This window comes from Anomaloglossus baeobatrachus, chromosome 2 (assembly GCF_048569485.1).
Source record: "Anomaloglossus baeobatrachus isolate aAnoBae1 chromosome 2, aAnoBae1.hap1, whole genome shotgun sequence".
NCBI classification, from domain to species: Eukaryota; Metazoa; Chordata; class Amphibia; order Anura; family Aromobatidae; genus Anomaloglossus; species Anomaloglossus baeobatrachus.
Genome location: NC_134354.1, coordinates 233,850,020 through 233,874,169, shown reverse-complemented (window position 1 = coordinate 233,874,169; position 24,150 = coordinate 233,850,020). Strand labels below are relative to the sequence as shown.

Below are 24,150 nucleotides of genomic sequence, written 5' to 3'. Positions count from 1 at the left end.
GCTTTTAATTAGTTACAGCAGGGTAGATGTTTATATTATTTTTATCTTTTTTTTTTTTAACGCCTTTGTTGGTAATGACTGCTGAAAGATATCTCCTGTATGAAGAAACTAGTTGCATGCATTGCTCAGGTGTGATTTTTACCCATACCCCCACACACTCTTCAAATCCTGAAGGCTCCTTGGGCTCCTTCTATAAACTCTGAGCTTTAGTTTCTTTAATAAATATCTATCGGATTCAGGTTGGGTGATTGTCTGGGCCATTCTAGCAGCTTTATTTTCTTTCTCTGAAACCAATTGAGGGTTTTCTTGGCTGTGTGTTGGGGATCATTGTCTTGCTGATCAGTCCACCCTCGTTTCATCTTCATCATCCTGGTAGATGGCACATTTTTATCAAGAATGTCTCGGTACATTTGTCCATTCGAACGTCACTCACTTATATGACCACCACCCTGATGTTCCCACCTCCAAACAACTGTTGGTATGGTATTTTGGGGTGACATGCAGTGCCTTTTGGCCTCCAAACATGGTGTGCATTAATAGCATCCAAAGTGATCAATTTTGGCCTCATTTGACTGGATTATGTTCTCCCAGTATTTCAAAGGCTTGTCTCAATGTTGTTGAGCAAATTTAAATGCGCTTCAACATGCTTTTTGTTCAGCATGGAGTCTAGTGTGAGTGTGCATACAGGCCATGGAGGTTGAGTGCATTACTTGTTTTCTTTGAAGCAATGCTGGAAAAGACAGTACGCGCAAATAGTGTCTTATCCAAATAAATTTAGCAGAAGCAAGTCTGGGAGAGGCTCACTTTAATAGTTGTTAGAGTCACAAACACTATGTGCACTTAATGGCTGCAGCAGACCTTCATGGAAGTATATACCAATGAGGAGAGGAAAGGGTTAATTTTCTGCGCTGCAGTTTCAAAGCCAAAAGGCTTCTTCTTCAGGACAAATCATATCATATCATGGATAATAGCATTTAACAACCCATCGGGGATTGGATGGGTTGTTAAATGCATCTGGTGAGAAATTCATGTTTACAGCACCTTTAGAAACACATTTACTTAGAAAATTGATGACATGTTCCATATATATATATATATATATATATATATATATATATATATATATATATATATATATATATATATATATATATATATATATATATATATATATATATATATATATATTATATATACACACACACACACACACACACACACACACACACACACACACATACATACATACATACATACATACATACATACACACACAGACAGACACACACACCTCTCGATATAGTCGTGTAGACACATACCTTCCACTAGCTGGTATCCGCCTGCTGTATGCAATGCTATTTGGATGGTTTCCTGTATGTGAGACAAGACATGGTAGTTTGCAACAACTTTTATAAATCAAGTATAAGGCTACTTTCACACTTGCGTTGAACGGTATCCGTTGCATTGCGTTGTGTAACGGATGCAACGGATGTGTTGCATATAGTGACACAACGGATGCAACGGATGCTGCAAAACAACGCAATTCGTTTTGATTTTTTTTTTTTTTTTCCCGGTTTTACCAGCGGCAGACTATAGTGAACGATCAGCTGATCATTCCCTGCAGCCGGCCGCTGGGTGATCAGCTGATTGCTCCCAGTAGCCGGCCGCCGGGTGATCAGCTGATCGCTCCCGGCCGCCGGGTGATCAGCTGATCGCTCCCTGCAGCCGGCCGCCGGGTGATCAGCTGATCGCTGTCACTTGCCGGCGCCCGGGCATGCCGGCGGGCGGGCGCTCAGCTGAGCGCTGTGACTTGCCGGCGGCCGGGCATGCTGGTGGCCGGTCATTCAGCTGAGCGCTGTCGCTTGCCGACGGCCGGGCGCTCAGCTGAACGTTCGGCCACCGCGAGCCAAAATAAAGTTTGATTTAAAAAAAAAAAAAAAAAAAAAAAAAAAAAAAAAAGAGCATGCGCAGTGAAATCCAGAGGATTCCGCTGCTCAAAATAACGTTACATGCTGCGTTCCTCCCGCTGGGCGGAAGCAACGGAGCGTCGCCCAGCGGAAGCAACGCAGCTCCTTTTGGTACAATCCGTCAACCATACAAGTCTATGGGAAACAGCGGAATCCGTTAACGGATTCCGCTGTTTCCCAAAAGGGCGGATTGTAACGGAAGGAAAATAACGCAAGTGTGAAAGTACCCTAAGAGTTTTGCATGCAGATACGTCTGGTCAACACCATATATCAGACTGGTCACTGCTAGATTTGATTATTAATATGCAGTATTATATATGTCATATAGACAACTAAATTACTAAATTAAATAGAAATGAACATGGCTTTCTCACAGCTTTTGATGCAGATTAAATGATGCAGAATAAATGCTCACTTATTATGGTGCCAAGTTTTACTACCTAGGGCAAAACAGATTTGATTTTTGTTTTAACCTCCACACGCTTTTCATTGCCAATTCCTCCCCTACTATTTGTTCACAAATGGTGTTCATGTGAAGAAGGGAGTCTTGAATTGGTTAGCAGGAACCAGAGACATGTGGGAATTAATGAACCAAGCCTAGGTCCCCTGTCTGTGATGGCCCCAGAGCAATCGGATGAGCTCTCTAGGTTATGTATAGCCCTGCACTTACCATCATCTGCGCTGTGCATCTCCGAGGTGATGTCCAAACCTGAGTCTTCGGCGGAGATCGGTTCACTGTGCGAGCTCTCACTATAGTGTAAGGAGACGAAAGAAAATTCCAGAAGTCCATAAGATCAAGAAAATGTAATACAGTAATATTTCTAATCATTTAATATTACATGTAAGTATATTACTGTAGAGACTACAGAGAATAAATGTATCCCAGCCAGGAACTTAGCACTTAGCCATGCTCCTTCCTTGATAAGCTTTGCCTGCTCTTAGAAAGTTGACGATGATGGCAGAGACTGGTGCCAAAAACGTTTTGCATTACTAAAAGTTGGGCAAAAAATAAATAAATTGTGAAATACAGTGGTATATGGTGAAATAAGGCTCTTCTATGAAGCCCAGCTTGTGGCGGAGTTTCACAGGAGGACTCAAATGGCAGATCCTGGTGCATTTAGCAGGCCCCTCACAGCCATGTTAATCCATCTGCTCCCCAAGATTGCGTCGCAGGGGGTCAATGGGATAAGCAATCATGATACTTAAATGCAGCGGTCACAAAATTGCAGCTCAAAATTGACAACCTTAGAGTTATCATCATGACACTGTAAAGCCGTGATGCCCAACCTTTCTTACTATGAGTCACATTCAGCTCTGATAGAGGGTTGTGAGCCCCCACCTCCGAGTAGTAACACCCAGAACCCCAATCACCAGTATTATGACAGCCAAAGTTATCATTGTAGAAATCACACCGAGGCAGTATACTGAGATCCAGGAGATCCCACCATACCAACCCTTGGTATTCTTGCATTAAGCTCTACCACTACACGGTCACATTCAGCTTCAGGCACCTTTTCTGACTATCAGTATTATCCTTTACCAAGGCCAATATATATACATTCACCCCAGATCTACTATTCTGTGTAGGGCTACGCATAAAAGTCACCATCTTAATGGCCATTAGCTAGACCTGATGTTAATGTACAAAGCTGACAGACAGCCACGAGCCACACATCAAGACACCACAAGCCACATGGGGTCCCCTACTGTAGAGGAAACCATAGACTAATAACTGTAAAAAATGACAATGTTGATATCGTACCAGTCTTCACCACCCCCGCTTGCCATATAAACCGGTCCATCCAGCTCACGTGGGCCTGGGAAGATGCTCTCATGCTGCATGATGATAGTCTTGATAAATTCATTGACATGTGACTGGCAAGAAACTTGGTCCTGGTTGTCAGGTACACACACCAGGGTGGGACCAAAGCAGATGGCAAGATTATAGGGGTCCATCATGTTATCATCACTGAATTGAGAAAGACTGTGCAGAGAACAAACAGGAGAAACACATCAATGGATGAAAATAGAACAATAATAATTCACAAGAACATGGTCACACATTGGTTAGTGTAATGTTAGGTCTTGTCCGAGGCGGACAATCCCTTTCCATAGCTTGTATTAGTGATAATGGTCCCCCATTAGTAGGAGAGTAAAGCCAGTGCAAAGTGTGGTCTTGCCCTGTTGGAGTCATCCCAATTAATAGCTAGGGGTATTATTTGAAGGGGTGAAATATTTTATCTTCCCTTGTCTCTCTTCTGTTTATATTGGAAGATGTGATCGGTTTACAGCCGGCTGTAGTTGTTGCGAGGGGTAGAGGAGGTCACACAGTTACAAAAACAAAGGAACCAATGTGAAGAATGTGGACATCCCATGCTTTTCTTATTATAAGTCTTCCAGCAGTCTTTTTTTTTTTTCTTTGAGTTATTAAAATACCAATTTCGCCATTTCAGAGAGACATGTGTTTCTAAGGAATTCAGATGATAATCATGAATGCTAACATAAAAGGGGATTTCCGGATACACAAATTATTAAAGAATTGTAAAGCCTAGGAGAAAATTAGAAATTTCATCAATTTATTTCCGTTAAAATTCTGCCTAGATGCTGAGCCGTCGCATGTGGTGATGTGACCTTTATCTCGGCAGGTCTTGTTACAGTGAGAAAGATGGGAATAGCGTCACCATGCAATAATGTTGGACTCATTTATCTTCCAGTGTAGAGATCCCAACCGCTGCCGAACGGTAATAAAGTCCAGAAAAGAAAAATACAGGATCAGCACCTCCTCAAAAACTCTACAAGCTTTATTCCATGTTGGTAAAATATACATAGTGAGTGTGTGTGTATACATATGTGATGTCTCAGATATATACACATACATCTCAGAGATAGAGAGATATTCTATATTATATAATAATAATAATTTTATTCATTTATATAGCGCTATTAATTCCACAGCGCTTTACATACATTGGCAGCACTGTCCCCATTGGGGCTCACAATCTAGAGTCCCTATCTGTATGTCTTTGGAGTGTGGGAGGAAACCGGAGGAAACCCACGCAAACACAGGGAGAACATACAAACTCCTTGCAGATATTGCCTTGGTGTGATTTGAACCCAGGACCCCAGTCTTGAAGGAGTTCCCAGAGATGCTTAGAACTTGTTGGCCCTTTTGCCTTCACACTGCGGTCCAGCTCACCCCAAACCATCTGTCTCTTTCTAGGTCTGTCTCTTTCACAGGTCTGTCTCTTTCCCCGTCTGTCTCCCCGTCTCTTTGTCTGTCTCTTTCCCTGTCTGCCTGTCTCTTTCCTTGTCTGTCTCTATCAAGGTCTGCGTCTTTCCCCATCTATCTTGGTCTGTCTCTCTGGTTGTCTCCTCCTTCCCTGTCTGCCTGTCTCTGTCCCTGTCTGCATGTCTGACCTGGAAAGAGACTGACAGACATAGAGACAGACCTGGAAAGAAAGAGAGACAGACCTGGAAAGAAAGAGAGACAGACCTGGAAAGAAAGAGAGACAGACCTGGAAAGAAAGAGAGACAGACCTGGAAAGAAAGAGAGACAGACCTGGAAAGAAAGAGAGACAGACCTGGAAAGAAAGAGAGACAGACCTGGAAAGAAAGAGAGACAGACCTGGAAAGAAAGAGAGACAGACCTGGAAAGAAAGAGAGACAGACCTGGAAAGAAAGAGAGACAGACCTGGAAAGAAAGAGAGACAGACCTGGAAAGAAAGAGAGAGAGACCTGGAAAGAAAGAGAGAGAGACCTGGAAAGAAAGAGAGAGAGACCTGGAAAGAAAGAGAGAGAGACCTGGAAAGAAAGAGAGAGAGACCTGGAAAGAAAGAGAGAGAGACCTGGAAAGAAAGAGAGACTGACCTGGAAAGAGAGACTGACCTGGAAAGAGAGACTGACCTGGAAAGAGAGACTGACCTGGAAAGAGAGACTGACCTGGAAAGAGAGACTGACCTGGAAAGAGAGACTGACCTGGAAAGAGAGACTGACCTGGAAAGAGAGACTGACCTGGAAAGAGACTGACAGTTTTTCCAGGTCTGTCTCTCTCTATCAGTCTCCCCACCGACATCTTATTACCTGACAAATAAGCTTCTTATACTATGAATGTCTTTTGTTCCTATAGCAACCAATCACAGCTCCTACTAATAACCTGTAGTTCCAAGCTCCATTTACTTTAATGGAGCCATGTTTTTTGGAGAGTAACTGTAAAGCGCGGGGTTACATTTTCCTGTCAAAACATAGTCTACGATGTTCCCTGGGTCACATGAGGTGTCTGTGCAAAATGTTGTGATTGTAAATGCGACGGTGCGGATACACCTTTTTGTTTCACTTGTTCCCCATTATGTAGATGAACGGAATTTTGTTTACTTACCGTAAATTCCTTTTCTTCTAGCTCTAATTGGGAGACCCAGACAATTGGGGTGTATAGGCTATGCCTCCGGAGGCAGCACAAAGTATTACACTCAAAAGTGTTAAGCCCCTCCCCTTCTGCCTATACACCCCCCGTGCTCCCACGGGCTCCTCAGTTTTGGTGCAAAAGCAAGAAGGAGGAAATATAATTACAAACTGGTTTAAAGTAACTTCAATCCGAAGGAACATCGGAGAACTGAAACCATTCAACATGAACAACATGTGTACACAAAAAAACAGGGGCGGGTGCTGGGTCTCCCAATTAGAGCTAGAAGAAAAGGAATTTACGGTAAGTAAACAAAATTCCGTTCTTCTTTTTCGCTCTATTGGGAGACCCAGACAATTGGGACGTCCAAAAGCAGTCCCTGGGTGGGTAAAATAATACCTCGTAAGAGAGCCGTAAAACGGCCCTTTCCTACAGGTGGGCAACCGCCGCCTGAAGGACTCGTCTACCTAGGCTGGCATCCGCCGCAGCATAGGTATGCACCTGATAGTGTTTCGTGAAAGTGTGCAGGCTCGACCAGGTAGCCGCCTGACACACCTGCTGAGCCGTAGCCTGGTGCCTCAAAGCCCAGGACGCGCCCACGGCTCTGGTAGAATGGGCCTTCAGCCCTGAGGGAACCGGAAGCCCAGCCGAACGGTAAGCTTCGATAATTGGCTCCTTGATCCACCGAGCCAGGGTTGATTTGGAAGCCTGTGACCCTTTACGCTGGCCAGCGACAAGGACAAAGAGTGCATCCGAGCGGCGCAGGGGCGCCGTACGAGAAATGTAGAATCTGAGTGCTCTCACCAGATCTAACAAGTGCAAATCCTTTTCACATTGGTGAACTGGATGAGGATAAAAAGAAGGTAAGGAGATATCCTGATTGAGATGAAAGGGGGATACAACCTTAGGGAGAAATTCCGGAACCGGACGTAGAACCACCTTGTCCTGGTGAAACACCAGAAAAGGGGCTTTGCATGACAACGCTGCTAGCTCAGACACTCTCCGAAGAGAAGTGACTGCTACTAGGAAGACCACCTTCTGCGAAAGGCGTGAGAGAGAGATATCTCTCATTGGCTCGAATGGTGGTTTCTGAAGAACCATCAGCACCCTGTTCAGATCCCAGGGTTCTAACGGCCGCTTGTAAGGTGGAACGATGTGACAAACTCCCTGCAGGAACGTGCGTACCTGTGGAAGTCTAGCTAGGCGCTTCTGGAAAAACACCGAGAGCGCAGAAACTTGTCCCTTAAGGGAGCCAAGCGACAAACCCTTTTCCAGTCCAGATTGAAGGAAGGACAGAAAAGTAGGTAATGCAAATGGCCAGGGAGAAAAACCCTGAGCAGAGCACCATGACAGAAAAATTTTCCACGTCCTGTGATAGATCTTGGCGGACGTTGGTTTCCTAGCCTGTCTCATAGTGGCAATGACATCCTGAGATAATCCTGAAGACGCTAGGATCCAGGACTCAATGGCCACGCAGTCAGGTTGAGGGCCGCAGAATTCAGATGGAAAAACGGCCCTTGAGACAGCAAGTCTGTTCGGTCTGGTAGTGCCCACGGTTGGCCGACCGTGAGATGCCACAGATCCGGGTACCACGACCTCCTCGGCCAGTCTGGAGCGACGAGGATGGCGCGGCGGCAGTCGGCCCTGATCTTGCGTAACACTCTGGGCAACAGTGCCAGCGGAGGAAACACATACGGGAGCTGAAACTGCGACCAATCCTGAACTAAGGCGTCTGCCGCCAGAGCTCTGGGGTCTTGAGACCGTGCCATGAACATTGGTACCTTGTTGTTGTGCCGGGACGCCATGAGGTCGACGTCCGGCACCCCCCAGCGGCAACAGATCTCCTGAAACACGTCCGGGTGAAGGGACCATTCCCCTGCGTCCATGCCCTGGCGACTGAGATAATCTGCTTCCCAGTTTTCCACGCCTGGGATGTGAACTGCGGATATGGTGGAGGACGTGGCTTCCACCCACATCAAGATCCGCCGGACTTCCTGGAAGGCTTGACGACTGCGTGTGCCGCCTTGGTGATTGATGTATGCCACCGCTGTGGAATTGTCCGACTGAATTCGGATCTGCTTGCCTGCCAGCCACTGCTGGAACGCTTTCAGGGCAAGATACACTGCCCGAATTTCCAGAACATTGATCTGAAGCGAGGACTCTTGCCGGGTCCACGTACCCTGAGTCCTGTGGTGGAGAAAAACCGCTCCCCATCCTGACAGACTCGCGTCTGTCGTAACTACTTCCCAAGATGGGGGAAGGAATGATTTCCCCTTCGATAATGAAGTGGGAAGAAGCCACCACCGAAGGGAGGCTTTGGTCGCCTGAGAGAGGGAGACGTTCCTGTCGAGGGACGTCGGCTTCCTGTCCCATTTGCGTAGGATGTCCCATTGAAGGGGACGCAGGTGAAACTGGGCGAAAGGGACTGCTTCCATTGCTGCCACCATCTTCCCCAAGACGTGCATGAGGCGCCTCAAGGGGTGTGACTGGCCTTGAAGGAGAGACTGTACCCCTTGCTGTAGTGACTGCTGTTTGATCAGCGGAAGCTTCACTATCGCTGAGAGGGTATGAAACTCCATGCCAAGGTACGTCAGCGATTGGGCCGGTGTCAGATTTGACTTTGGAAAATTGATGATCCACCCGAAACTCTGGAGAGTCTCCAGGGTAGCGTCGAGGCTGTGTTGGCATGCCTCTTGAGAGGGTGCCTTGATCAACAGATCGTCCAAGTACGGGATCACAGAATGACCCTGAGAATGGAGGACCGCTACTACAGTAGCCATAACCTTGGTGAAAACCCGTGGGGCTGTTGCCAGGCCGAATGGTAGTGCCACGAACTGCAGGTGTTCGTTTTCCATGGCGAAGCGCAAGAAGCGTTGGTGCTCTGGGGCAATCGGAACGTGGAGATAAGCATCTTTGATATCGATCGATGCAAGGAAATCTCCCTGGGACATTGAGGCGATGACGGAACGGAGGGATTCCATCCGGAACCGCCTGGTCTTTACGTGTTTGTTGAGAAGTTTCAGGTCCAGGACAGGACGGAAGGACCCGTCCTTCTTTGGGACCACAAACAAGTTGGAGTAAAAACCATGGCCCTGTTGCTGAAGAGGAACAGGGACCACCACTCCTTCTGCCTTCAGGGTGCCCAGCGCCTGCCGAAGAGCCTCGGCTCGCTCGGGAGGCGGAGAGGACCGGAAGAATCGAGTCGGGGGACGAGAGATGAACTCTATCTTGTAACCGTGAGAGAGAATGTCTCTCACCCAGCGGTCTTTTATTTGTGGCAGCCAGGTGTCGCAAAAGCGGGAGAGCCTGCCACCGACCGAGGATGCTACTAGAGGAGGTAGAAAGTCATGAGGCAGCCGCTTTGTTAGCGGTGCTCCCAATGGCCTTTTTAGGACGTGACTTAGACCGCCATGCATCAGAGTTCCTTTGTTCTTTCTGAGACCTTTTGGACGAGGATAATTGGGACCGGCCCGCGCCCCGAAAGGACCGAAACCTCGACTGCCCTCTCCTCTGTTGGGAGAGGTTCTGCTTGGGCTGGGGTAAGGATGTATCCTTTCCCTTGGATTGTTTGATGATTTCATCCAGGCGCTCGCCAAAGAGCCTGTCGCCAGAAATTGGCAAACCGGTTAAACGCTTTTTGGAAGCGGAATCTGCCTTCCACTCCCGTAGCCACAAGGCCCTGCGGACTACTACCGAATTGGCGGTCGCAACTGCCGTACGGCTCACAGAGTCCAGGACAGCATTCATAGCGTAAGACGCAATTGCCGAGGTCTGGGAGGTAATGGAAGCCACTTGTGGCGCAGCCGCTTCAATTTTCGCTTGACCTGCTGATATAGCTTGTAGCGCCCATACGGCTGCGAATGCTGGGGCAAAAGAAGCTCCGATAGCTTCATAGATGGATTTCATCCAGAGCTCCATCTGCCTGTCAGTGGCATCTTTAAGCGAGGCCCCATCTTCCACTGCAAGTATGGATCTAGCCGCCAGTCTGGAGATTGGAGGATCCACTTTGGGACATTGAATCCAACCTTTAACCACTTCCGGGGGAAAAGGATAACGTGTATCCTTAAGGCGCTTAGAGAAACGCTTATCCGGACAAGCATGGTGATTCTGGATTGCCTCTCTGAAATCAGAGTGGTCTAGAAACATACTCTGTGTACACTTGGGGAACCTGAAGCGAAATTTCTCCTGCTGAGAATCTGACTCCTCCGCCGGAGGGGCTGAGGGAAGAATATCCAGCAACTGATGAATGGATGCAATAAGATCATTCACTATGGCGTCCCCGTCTGGAGAATTAAGATTGAGAGCGCTCCCAGGATCAGAATCCTGATCAGCTGTCTCCGCATCATCAACCAGAGAATCCCCCCGCTGAGACCCTAAACAATATGATGTCGAGGGAAATTCTAAGCGGGCCCGCTTAGACGATCTGGGGCTAGGTTCTAAGTCCGAACCCTCCGTCTGGGAGGTATGAGATACCCCGTGAGGACATTGTTGGTCCAACTGAGGGGGGTCAGGGACCAATGATTCAACAGAGTCCCTTTGCTGAGATACCGGTCTGGACTGCAAGGCTTCTAGTATCTTAGCCATAGTCTCAGAGAGTTGATCCTTAAAGGCTGCAAACTCAGTCCCCGTCACCTGGACATTGTCAATAGGTGGCTCCCCCTGGGCCCCTCTTAGCAGAGGATCCGGCTGAGGAAGTGTCACAGGGGTCGAACACTGTACACAATGAGGGTCAGTGGAACCTGCCGGTAGCTGGGTCTTACATGCGGCGCAGGCAACATAATAAGCCTGTGTTTTGGCACCCCTGCCTTTTGTGGGCGCCATGCTATAGTTTTCCCTGAGTAACACAATAGGGTATATAGCCAGAAAGAACTGTGCTCATACAGTGAAAATTATATACAGTACACAAATAATGTACCAATACAATACAGCACCATGGGGCTAGCACCACATGTGCTGCTTACCAGCCGCCTAAGCGGTTGTGAGGCCACCAGAGACCGTGTCTGGGTCTCCCATGAATATGTCCCTCTCTGCAGCGTCGGTGGAGCTGACAGGAATGGCTGCGGCGTCCTGACGAGCTGAGGAAGCTGTGGGCGTGGCCTGGAAAGAGCGCGAAACGGGCGCTCACACTGTGCACGGTGAGGGGAGTGGAGCATGTAAATCATACTCCAGCCCTCATTGCTGCTCGCTCCGTGCAGCGTCCCGCCCTTCCCCTGCCTGTCAGGGCTGAGGGCGGGAGAGAAAAAGGGAAACTAGGCCGCAATGAAGCCGGGGACTGTAGTAATAAACGCGGCCGCCGTAAAAGCGCGGTCGCGTGAAAGTCCCCGGCGAACTACAAGTCCCAGCCGCGCCGCAGTGTCCCGTGGCAACGGCGGTCAGTGCGGTAGCCCTTACATATAAACACACTCAGCGACGCTGAGTGTGTAATGGCACATATAGACCCGGTCAGCGCCGCGGTCCCCGGTGCACTAGCACACCCAGCAAAGCTGAGGTAATGCCGTGCGCGGTCCCCATAGGGATACAGAGTACCTTTAAGATGCAGGGCCATGTCCCTGAACGGTATCGGCTCCTATCCATCAGGCTCCACAGGAGTTGTGGATGAAGCCCGGTCTCAGTGCCTGGAGACCGATAAGATCCCACTTCACCCAGAGCCCTAAGGGGGATGGGGAAGGAAAACAGCATGTGGGCTCCAGCCTCCGTACCCGCAATGGATACCTCAACCTTAACAACACCGCCGACAAAAGTGGGGTGAGAAGGGAGCATGCTGGGGGCCCTATATGGGCCCACTTTTCTTCCATCCGACCTAGTCAGCAGCTGCTGCTGACTAATCTGTGGAGCTGTGCTTGCATGTCTGCCTCCTTCGCACAAAGCAAAAAACTGAGGAGCCCGTGGGAGCACGGGGGGTGTATAGGCAGAAGGGGAGGGGCTTAACACTTTTGAGTGTAATACTTTGTGCTGCCTCCGGAGGCATAGCCTATACACCCCAATTGTCTGGGTCTCCCAATAGAGCGAAAAAGAAAGGGGCAAAATTGATTGGAAATTGGAAAGTGCGGGGTTAAAATTTCGCCTCACAACATAGCCTATGATGCTCTCGGGGTCCAGACGTGTGAGTGCGCAAAATTTTGTGGCTGTAGCTGTGACGGTGCAGATGCCAATCCCGGACATACATACATACATTCAGCTTTATAATATCTATATCATATATATATATATATATATATATATATATATATATATATATATATATATATATATATATATATATATATATATATATATATATATATATATATATATATATATATATATATATATATATATATATATATATATAAAATCTCTCAGATGTAGGTGTATATATCTGAGACCACACACACACGCACACACACACACACACACGCACACAATATTTTACCAACATGGAATAAAGCTTGGAGATTTTTTGAGGAGGTGCTAATCCTGTATTTTTCTTTTCAGTTCTTGTTAGTCTGTGCAAAGCATGGATATTTAGTGTCTGTGCTTTAAGCAAGACGTGACGTGTCAGTCAAGCACAGCCCTGCATGCAGGAGGTGGTTCTCAGCCGGTAGCAATCACATCAGTGTTCTCATATTGTGATGTTACATGTTGCCACTGTTCCTCACAAGTTGTGAGTGACTGGGGATGGGTACATGGAATAAGGGTGTGCAGGGAGGTGATAAATGTGGTGCAGGCTTCACAGAGAACAAGTTTTGACTTTGGAAAAAGGGGATGGTATTGGGTGACCCAGAGTGCTAGCATTAATTACATTACTACATTATATTACATTGCTCTTGTACAGTACACAGAGCCTGTGTGGTGTTGGTGTCTGCGCCTGAAACAGTACTGAGTATAAAAAGAAAATAAAAAAAAGTGTCAAGATAACACATACTAGGTGAAGTGGTAGTAATGTTAGGAAGGAGAAATTATTTATCCTTCAGATTATATAGGAGTCTCAGAATGGTGCTTTGTAAGTAGAGTCTCAGAATGGTGCTTTGTAAGTAGAGTCTCAGAATGGTGCTTTGTAAGTAGAGTCTCAGAATGGTGCTTTGTAAGTAGAGTCTCAGAATGGTGCTTTGTAAGTAGAGTCTCAGAATGGTGCTTTGTAAGTAGAGTCTCAGAATGGTGCTTTGTAAGTAGAGTCTCAGAATGATGCTTTGTAAGTAGTGTCTCTGAATGGTGCTTTGAAAGTAGAGTTAGCAAGCAGGGATGGTGGGACAGATACAGTTCTGTATCTTGGGAGATGTACATTAAGGATAAAACCTGTCTCAACCACTAAAATTAGTAATAGTATATTAATAGTAATAGTATAATGTATTATAGAAAGGAACCCCAGTACTCAATGATGTAGGAACAAGCAAAGGAAGTAAATTTTGAGAATTTTTTTATTAATTTTGATATTCTTCAAAAAGTGCATCAAAAACAGGGGAGCAAAAAAACAACGTTTTGGCTACCAGAGCCTTTTTCAAGGTTTTGCATAGAAAATGAATGGGAGCAGATTGGGTCACAAACGGACAGCCATTGGAGCATCTCACATAATACTCTTGATGGCTGTCCGTTTGTGACCCAGGCTGCCCCCATTCAGTTTCTACGCAAAACCTTGAAAAAGGCTCTGGTAGCCAAAACGTTGGGTTTTTGCTCCCCCTGTTTTTGGTGCACTTTTTGTAGAATATCAAAATTAATAAAAAATTCTCAAAATTACTTCCCTTGCTTGTTTCTACATCATTGAATGCTGGGGTTCTTGGGAGATGTAGCTCTTAGGCGCTAAGGCTATAATTCTTATTGGCACCATAAGACTTCAATCCCAAGATTAGACCGATAGATAAAATGATAAATATCTTTGTAAGAAGGTAAATTCCAGAGACCTGCAACATGTGAACTATGTACTTTTTCTATCAATAGGAGCCACCATTGTTCCCACACCTCCACGATATCATTAGTAGGTTTACCATAATTAATATATGTAGGTCATGATGCACTTACTGATTGAGGAAGGCAAAAAGGTATCTCATAAGGACGAGCGTAGGAGAATGGAGGCAGAGTAGAACTTTGCGTATGTGAGAAGCGCGCTCTTGCATGTTGTCCAGAGCTGCAAAGCATAAAACCATCATTTAGTCACAGTATTTTCTGCGGGATTATGGAGAATGATTACTGAAAAGGTTAACTGCACCCAGAAAGAGATAGGTTGTCACATGGGAGAAACATGGTGATGCATCTCCACATCAAGGGACTTCCTCTACTATAAAGCAAGATGACGATACGCTCCCACTTCAATGAGCTTCCTGACTAAGAGTCATCACTTGGCATGCTTTCTTCCAGCGCCCCTCCCCCATCCGCAAATACATCATTCTTATTAGGTCATTTTAGTTCTCGAGGGAAATGACCTGTAGAACCCATTAATAGAAAAATGTATATTAACTCTTTTACTATACTTCATTGTTTCCTTCTCTTAGTAGCCAAGCAGACAGAAAAAAGCGTGTGTTCTCAAGCATCTTCCAGCTAGATGTGAAAGAAAACCGGATTTACTATAATAAAAAAAATCTACAACTTTCTGTGAAATAATGCTGCAAAGTAACATTGTTTCCAAAAATAGAAGTGTTAATTTTTTTTCTATCAATTAACAAAATGCAAAGTGAATGAACAAAAGAGGAATGTAAACCAAATTAATATTTGGTGTAACCGCCGTTTGCCTTCAAGCATCAAAGAACCAATTCTTCTAGGTACACTTACATACGGTTTTTGAAAGAACTGAACAGTGAGATTGTTCCAAACATCTTGGAGAACAAACTGCAGGTCTTCCGTGGATGTAGGCCTGCACACCTCCTTCTGTCTCTTCAAGTAATCCCAGAAAGACTTAATGATGTTGGAATCAGGGTTCTGTGGGGGCCATAATCACTTGAAGGACTCCTTGTTCTTCAATACACTGGAAATAGCTCTTAAATTACATTGGTTGTATGTTTTGGGGTCATTCTCCTGCTGCAGAATAAATCTTAAGGCAATCAGAAACCTCCCTGATGGTATTGCATGATGAAAAATTATCTGCTTGTATTTCTCTGCATTGAGAACAACAAGAAATGGGCAACGCTTAGAACTATAGACGTAGTGTCAACCAGGGAAACTTAGTGAAGCAGATGAAAGACACATCATGCTTACTTCATTTGAAATTGGAAGATGTCCAGCAGTGCCATCAGCTCAGCCCCGGCAACAACCAGTGGGACTAAGCTATACCAACTTACTGTTCAAATCCATAAGTGGTCTTCATGGACAAATTGCAGCCAAAAATTATACCTTCAATATGGAAATACGGCCAAGCAGCTCAACTATGCACAAAAAACATAGTAACTGGGGTGCCGAAAAATAGCAGCAGCTGCTCATGATTGAGGAGTCAAAATAAAAGGTTTGGCTGTATCAGAAGGCAGTGTGTTTGTAGAAGGACTGGAGAGTGGTACAATAGTGACTGCAGGCAACAATGAAGCATGATGGTGAATCCCTGCGAGTTTGGGTTGAATTTCAGCAAATGAAGTTGGAGATTTGGTTAATTCATTCAGTACCATAAAGGAGGCACTTGATTTGCCCCATATTTATTCTGCGGAAGGACAAAAATCCCAAACATTTAGCTAATATAAATTAAAAATATTACCAATGTAAAGAAGTGCATGGAGTCCTGGAAGTGATATGTCCCCCACAGAGCCCCGATCTGAACAACATTGTGTTTGTCTGGGATTACATGAAAAATGCACTAAAGAGTTCCTTCAAAATCTGTATGTCAGTGTACTTAATAAAATTGATGTTTTGATGCTGCTTTGAAGGGAAAGGCTGGTCACAATAGAATAGAATAGAATTTACTTTTCTCGTTTTTCAGTCACTTTGCATTTTGTTGACAGAGGAAAAAAAAACAAACTATGAACACTTCTATTTTTGAAAGCTTTCTTAAAAGGGAGCCCATCAGGTGCAATGTGTACCCAGGACCACGAGCAGTTCTGGGTGTATGTTGCTAATCCCTGCCTAACTGTCCCAGCATCTAGTAGCATAGATAAAGAGATCTTTAGAAAAAGTAATTCTAAAGATCATTTATGATATGCTAATGAGGCCAGAGACTAACTGCAAGGGTGTTACTTCCCTTGGCTAGTCGGCCCCCTGAGCACGTTAGCACACCACTGTGGGCGTACTAAGATGCTAATGAATGCGCAGTGACGCGTACATACATCAGTCTTGATGGTGGCTCGCAGAGGATGGATGTGCACTATACCTCACTGAAGCCAGGAAGCGTACACCTGACATCAATTTAGTGTGCATGATAGGAAGTCCCGGATACACCGGATCATGCCCCAGCCGCCATGAAGAGTGAGGTATGTGCGGAGAAGCTGCGCATTCATTAGCATGTTAGTACACCCACAGGGGCGTGTTAACATGCTAAGAGGGCCGGCTAGCCAAGGGAACTCACACCCTTGCAACTAATCGTGGGCCTCATTGGCATATAAGAAACGATCTTTAGAAATACTTTTTTTTAAAGATCTCTTTATCTATGCTAGTGTATACAGGGACGGTTAGGCCGGGATTAGCAATATGCACCCAGAACTGCTCGTGGTTCTAGGTGCATAATGCACCTGACAGGTTCCCTATAAGAGTTATCAAGTGTCTCACGTGTACTCATCAGGAGGTGAGAGGCAATGTTGACAAGGAGTCTTGTTAAATCACATGCCAGGTATTGGCATATATTTGCAGGCGTCTAATTTTCGTTATTAAGACAGATGTACGATATCTGACAGCCATGCACAAGTCCAGGCAAGGGGCTGATGGACACCTTCCTAATATGACACCCATTGACAGTAGATGATATGCATGGATCCTTTATATTTGTTTTAACAGGTGCACAGTACCTATCAATTGTGCACCAATGGATGCCTTCCTAATGTGAAAGTGAGAGACGCTGAATAATTGTCATAAAAGGTAGGCATCGTTTTAATTTTATAAATCAATAGTACACATGTAATTAAGCAACTTCTGTGATATATCTTATCAGAGACATCTACTTCTTTATCTCATCTTTCACTCTCAATTCAAGGGTATAATCTGTATTCAGTGAAGACAGATATTCCCATTATTGAGACAGATGGTGCTTGTAAAATTCTATGGAGAGGCGAGGAGAAAGGAGGAGTTGTAGAGGCAGACATTGTGCTGCAAGTTCTCTTGAATTGACATTCAATGAGCACCAAGTGTCATTTCCTATCTCCGTAATGGGAAAATCTGTGTTCACTGAAGACAGATTTTACCCGTCAATTAAGAAATTGAAACTGAATAATCAGTTCAGGAGGAGAAAGAAGAGATTTCTCTAATATATATAGCAAGGTTTCATAGCTTCATGTATACTATTGATATGAGAAAAAAAAATTGAACGACAATTACTCTTTAACCCTAGAACGTATACCTGGGGCCTCGCAGGCCTGCTAGGTTACTTGTTTTCCATGGTAGATTTCTATGGTTGCACGTTCTAGGGTTAAGCATTTACAGCATACCCTAAGGCTATGTGCGCACGTGTGCGTAATTCATGCAGTTACGCTGCGCTTTGTAGCGCAGCGTAACTGCATGCGTCCTGCGTCCCCTGCACAATCTATGGAGATTGTGTAGGGGCTGTGCGCACGTGGCGTCAGACTGCAGCGCTTCGGCTGCTGCCCGAATCGCTGCGTTCTAAGAAGTGGCATGTCACTTCTTCCGTGCGCTCTTCCGGCAGCCCCTGCTCTGTCTATGGCAGGAGCTGCAGGCAGAGCGCACGTTCTCGCCGGCACCATGCGCTTCAGAACGCAGCTTTTCAGTGCGGTGCAGAGCGCACACGTGCGCACATAGCCTTATATAGCCATGGTGGAATCCACATCCATATGTCATTTGTGAGACCATCTAAAGTATACATGCATTAGATGGTAATAACTCTTTAACCCCCTTCAGCCCCAAGCCTATTTTGACCCTAAAGACCAGGCCATTTTTTGCAATTTTGACCAGTGTCACTTTATGAGGTTATAACTGCAATGCTTCAACGGATCCCGGTGATTCTGAGATTGTTTTTTCGTGACATATTGGGCTTCATGTTAGTGGTAAATTTAGGCCGATATTTTTTGCGTTTCTTTGTGAAGAAAACGGAAATTTCGCAAACATTTTGAAAATTTTGTAATTTTCAAACTTTGAATTTTTATGCTCTAAAACCAACGAGACATATGACACAAAATAATTAATAAATAACATTTCCCACATGTCTACTTTACCTCAGAACAATTTTGGGGAAAAAAAAAAAAATAAGGAAGTTATAGGGGTTCAAAGTTTATGAGCAATTTCTCATTTTTACAACAAAATTTACAAAGCCACTTTTTTTTAGGGACCACATCACATTTGAAGCGATTTTGAAAGGTCTACATGACACAAAACACCCAAAAGTGACACCATTCCAAAAACAGCACCCCTCAGGCTACTCAAAACCACATTCAAGAAGGTTATTAACCCTTCTGGTGCTTCACAGTAACTAAAGCAATGTGGAAGGAAAAAAATGAACATTTTACAACAAAAATGTTAATTTAGCCTCAAATATTGCATTTCACAAGGGTAGCAGGATTAAATGAACCCCCAAAATTTGTTGGGCAATTTCTTCTGAGCACGCAGATACCTCATATGTGGCGAAAAACCACTGTTTGGGCGCACGGCAGGACTCGGAAGGGAAGGAGCGTCATTTGACTTTTTGAACAGAAAATTAGCTGGAATCGTTAGCCGCACCATGTTGCGTTTGGAGAGCCCCTGAGGTGCCGAAACAATGGAGCTTCCCCACATGTGACCCCATTTTGGAAACTAGACCCCTCATGGAATTTATCTAGATGATTATTGAGCACTTTGAACCTCTGGGGGCTTCACAAAAGTTAATAGAGTTGAGCTGTGAAAATAAAAAAAAAAAATGTTTACCACAAAATTGTTACTTCAACCAGGTAGCTTTTTTTTCACAAGGGTATCAGGAAAAATTGCACCATAAAATGTATGGTGCAATTTCTCCTGAGTACACAGATACCTCATATGTGGTGGAAATCAAATGTTTGGGCGCACAGCAGGGCTCAGAATGCAAGGAGCGTCATTTGACTTTTCAAACGCAAAATTGTCTGAGATAATTAGCGTATTCCATGTTGTGTTTGGAGACCCCCTGAGGTGCTGAAACAGTGGAGCTCCCCCAAATATGACCCCATTTTGGAAACTAGACCCCCCATGGCATAGAAAAAAAAACAGGGCGCACGCACGAATGTTCTGCAAAAAAGGGGGGGACTAGGTGGGATGGAAAAAAAAAAAAGTCCTGTCCAAAGTCGAGTACAACTGCAGGACGATTGCTGATCAGTTACCTAATTGTTCAAGTTTTGTTTTTTTTTTTTATTTGGGGTGCACAAAAAAAGCAAAAACTAGAGCAACAATTACGTACCTGATCAGCCAATCACGTAGCTGATCAGCACTTGGCGGCAAGCAGGTGGGGGAGGAGAGGGGGAGAGGGAGCGGGAGATGCGATTGGGGATAGTTAGAAAAGAGCCACGAACAATACTTACAGGATGGATCAGAACAGCGGCAGATGGGGGGGGGGGCGGCAGATGTGGGGGGCAGCGGCTTATAAAAGGGAGCATCTGTGAATGTGAGACGGCGGCAGCTTGGATAGGGTGGGGGCAGATGGGAGAGGGCGCAGTGGATGCAGGAGCGGCAGAGGATGGGGTGAAGGGGGGATGGGGAGGTGAGATTGGGGATAGTTACCTTACAGGATGGATCTAGGCAGCAGGATCACAGGAGATTAAGGAGGCAGCAGATCGGGGAGGGTGAGAGGTGGGAGAGGGAGCGCAGCGCAGATCACAGGGGAGACAGGTGAGCGCAGCGCAGATCACAGGGGTGAGAGGTGAGGGAGCACAGATCACGGGGGTGAGAGGTGAGGGAGCACACATCACGGGGGTGAGAGGTGAGGGAGCACACATCACGGGGGTGAGAGGTGAGGGAGCACACATCACGGGGGTGAGAGGTGAGGGAGCCCACATCACGGGGGTGAGAGGTGAGGGAGCCCACATCACGGGGGTGAGAGGTGAGGGAGCCCACATCACGGGGGTGAGAGGTGAGGGAGCCCACATCACGGGGGTGAGAGGTGAGGGAGCCCACATCACGGGGGTGAGAGGTGAGGGAGCACACATCACGGGGGTGAGAGGTGAGGGAGCACACATCACGGGGGTGAGAGGTGAGGGAGCACACATCACGGGGGTGAGAGGTGAGGGAGCACACATCACGGGGGTGAGAGGTGAGGGAGCACACATCACGGGGGTGAGAGGTGAGGGAGCACACATCACGGGGGTGAGAGGTGAGGGAGCACACATCACGGGGGTGAGAGGTGAGGGAGCACACATCACGGGGGTGAGAGGTGAGGGAGCACACATCACGGGGGTGAGAGGTGAGGGAGCACACATCACGGGGGTGAGAGGTGAGGGAGCACACATCACGGGGGTGAGAGGTGAGGGAGCACACATCACGGGGGTGAGAGGTGAGGGAGCACACATCACGGGGGTGAGAGGTGAGGGAGCACACATCACGGGGGTGAGAGGTGAGGGAGCACACATCACGGGGGTGAGAGGTGAGGGAGCACACATCACGGGGGTGAGAGGTGAGGGAGCACACATCACGGGGGTGAGAGGTGAGGGAGCACACATCACGGGGGTGAGAGGTGAGGGAGCACACATCACGGGGGTGAGAGGTGAGGGAGCACACATCACGGGGGTGAGAGGTGAGGGAGCACACATCACGGGGGTGAGAGGTGAGGGAGCACACATCACGGGGGTGAGAGGTGAGGGAGCACACATCACGGGGGTGAGAGGTGAGGGAGCACACATCACGGGGGTGAGAGGTGAGGGAGCACACATCACGGGGGTGAGAGGTGAGGGAGCACACATCACGGGGGTGAGAGGTGAGGGAGCACACATCACGGGGGTGAGAGGTGAGGGAGCACACATCACGGGGGTGAGAGGTGAGGGAGCACACATCACGGGGGTGAGAGGTGAGGGAGCACACATCACGGGGGTGAGAGGTGAGGGAGCACACATCACGGGGGTGAGAGGTGAGGGAGCACACATCACGGGGGTGAGAGGTGAGGGAGCACACATCACGGGGGTGAGAGGTGAGGGAGCACACATCACGGGGGTGAGAGGTGAGGGAGCACACATCACGGGGGTGAGAGGTGAGGGAGCACACATCACGGGGGTGAGAGGTGAGGGAGCACACATCACGGGGGTGAGAGGTGAGGGAGCACACATCACGGGGGTGAGAGGTGAGGGAGCACACATCACGGGGGTGAGAGGTGAGGGAGCACACATCACGGGGGTGAGAGGTGAGGGAGCACACATCACGGGGGTGAGAGGTGAGGGAGCACACATCACGGGGGTGAGAGGTGAGGGAGCACACATCACGGGGGTGAGAGGTGAGGGAGCACACATCACGGGGGTGAGAGGTGAGGGAGCACACATCACGGGGGTGAGAGGTGAGGGAGCACACATCACGGGGGTGAGAGGTGAGGGAGCACACATCACGGGGGTGAGAGGTGAGGGAGCACACATCACGGGGGTGAGAGGTGAGGGAGCACACATCACGGGGGTGAGAGGTGAGGGAGCACACATCACGGGGGTGAGAGGTGAGGGAGCACACATCACGGGGGTGAGAGGTGAGGGAGCACACATCACGGGGGTGAGAGGTGAGGGAGCACACATCACGGGGGTGAGAGGTGAGGGAGCACACATCACGGGGGTGAGAGGTGAGGGAGCACACATCACGGGGGTGAGAGGTGAGGGAGCACACATCACGGGGGTGAGAGGTGAGGGAGCACACATCACGGGGGTGAGAGGTGAGGGAGCACACATCACGGGGGTGAGAGGTGAGGGAGCACACATCACGGGGGTGAGAGGTGAGGGAGCACACATCACGGGGGTGAGAGGTGAGGGAGCACACATCACGGGGGTGAGAGGTGAGGGAGCACACATCACGGGGGTGAGAGGTGAGGGAGCACACATCACGGGGGTGAGAGGTGAGGGAGCACACATCACGGGGGTGAGAGGTGAGGGAGCACACATCACGGGGGTGAGAGGTGAGGGAGCACACATCACGGGGGTGAGAGGTGAGGGAGCACACATCACGGGGGTGAGAGGTGAGGGAGCACACATCACGGGGGTGAGAGGTGAGGGAGCACACATCACGGGGGTGAGAGGTGAGGGAGCACACATCACGGGGGTGAGAGGTGAGGGAGCACACATCACGGGGGTGAGAGGTGAGGGAGCACACATCACGGGGGTGAGAGGTGAGGGAGCACACATCACGGGGGTGAGAGGTGAGGGAGCACACATCACGGGGGTGAGAGGTGAGGGAGCACACATCACGGGGGTGAGAGGTGAGGGAGCACACATCACGGGGGTGAGAGGTGAGGGAGCACACATCACGGGGGTGAGAGGTGAGGGAGCACACATCACGGGGGTGAGAGGTGAGGGAGCACACATCACGGGGGTGAGAGGTGAGGGAGCACACATCACGGGGGTGAGAGGTGAGGGAGCACACATCACGGGGGTGAGAGGGGAGGGAGCACACATCACGGGGGTGAGAGGGGAGGGAGCACACATCACGGGGGTGACAGGGGAGGGAGCACACATCACGGGGGTGACAGGGGAGGGAGCACACATCACGGGGGTGACAGGGGAGGGAGCACACATCACGGGGGTGACAGGGGAGGGAGCACACATCACGGGGGTGACAGGGGAGGGAGCACACATCACGGGGGTGACAGGGGAGGGAGCACACATCACGGGGGTGACAGGGGAGGGAGCACACATCACGGGGGTGACAGGGGAGGGAGCACACATCACGGGGGTGACAGGGGAGGGAGCACACATCACGGGGGTGACAGGGGAGGGAGCACACATCACGGGGGTGACAGGGGAGGGAGCACACATCACGGGGGTGACAGGGGAGGGAGCACACATCACGGGGGTGACAGGGGAGGGAGCACACATCACGGGGGTGACAGGGGAGGGAGCACACATCACGGGGGTGACAGGGGAGGGAGCACACATCACGGGGGTGACAGGGGAGGGAGCACACATCACGGGGGTGACAGGGGAGGGAGCACACATCACGGGGGTGACAGGGGAGGGAGCACACATCACGGGGGTGACAGGGGAGGGAGCACACATCACGGGGGTGACAGGGGAGGGAGCACACATCACGGGGGTGACAGGGGAGGGAGCACACATCACGGGGGTGACAGGGGAGGGAGCACACATCACGGGGGTGACAGGGGAGGGAGCACACATCACGGGGGTGACAGGGGAGGGAGCACACATCACGGGGGTGACAGGGGAGGGAGCACACATCACGGGGGTGACAGGGGAGGGAGCACACATCACGGGGGTGACAGGGAAGGGAGCACACATCACGGGGGTGACAGGGGAGGGGGCGGGTAGCCGATCACGGGGGTGAGAGGTGGCGGGGAGAGGGCAGCACATCACGGAGGGGAGGGGGCGCCAGCCGATCACGAGGGGGAGCGGCGGGCGGCGCATAACGTAGGAGAGGGGGCGCGCAGCGCAAAACGGAGGAGAGGGGGCGCGCAGCGCATAACGGAGGAGAGGGGGGCACGCATCGCATAATGGAGGAGAGGGGGGCGTGCAGCACATAACTGAGGAGAGGGGGAACGCAGCACATAACGGAGGAGAGGGGGTGGGCAGCCAATCACGAGGGGGAGGGGCC

The 24,150-nt window shown here is 48.6% G+C and overlaps 1 protein-coding gene across 1 annotated transcript in view; it reads right to left on the bottom strand.

Moving 5' to 3' along the window:
* SRGAP2 (SLIT-ROBO Rho GTPase activating protein 2) overlaps positions 1 to 24,150 on the bottom strand; it is a 202,989-nt gene that overhangs the window by 25,760 nt on the left and 153,079 nt on the right. The window contains exons 17-20 of the mRNA XM_075335705.1: positions 14,362 to 14,467; positions 3,730 to 3,951; positions 2,638 to 2,717; positions 1,320 to 1,371 (exon numbers count right to left, since the gene is read on the bottom strand). Of these exons, the coding sequence (XP_075191820.1) occupies positions 1,320 to 1,371; positions 2,638 to 2,717; positions 3,730 to 3,951; positions 14,362 to 14,467 (460 nt within the window). The remainder of the gene's footprint in view (positions 1 to 1,319; positions 1,372 to 2,637; positions 2,718 to 3,729; positions 3,952 to 14,361; positions 14,468 to 24,150) is intronic.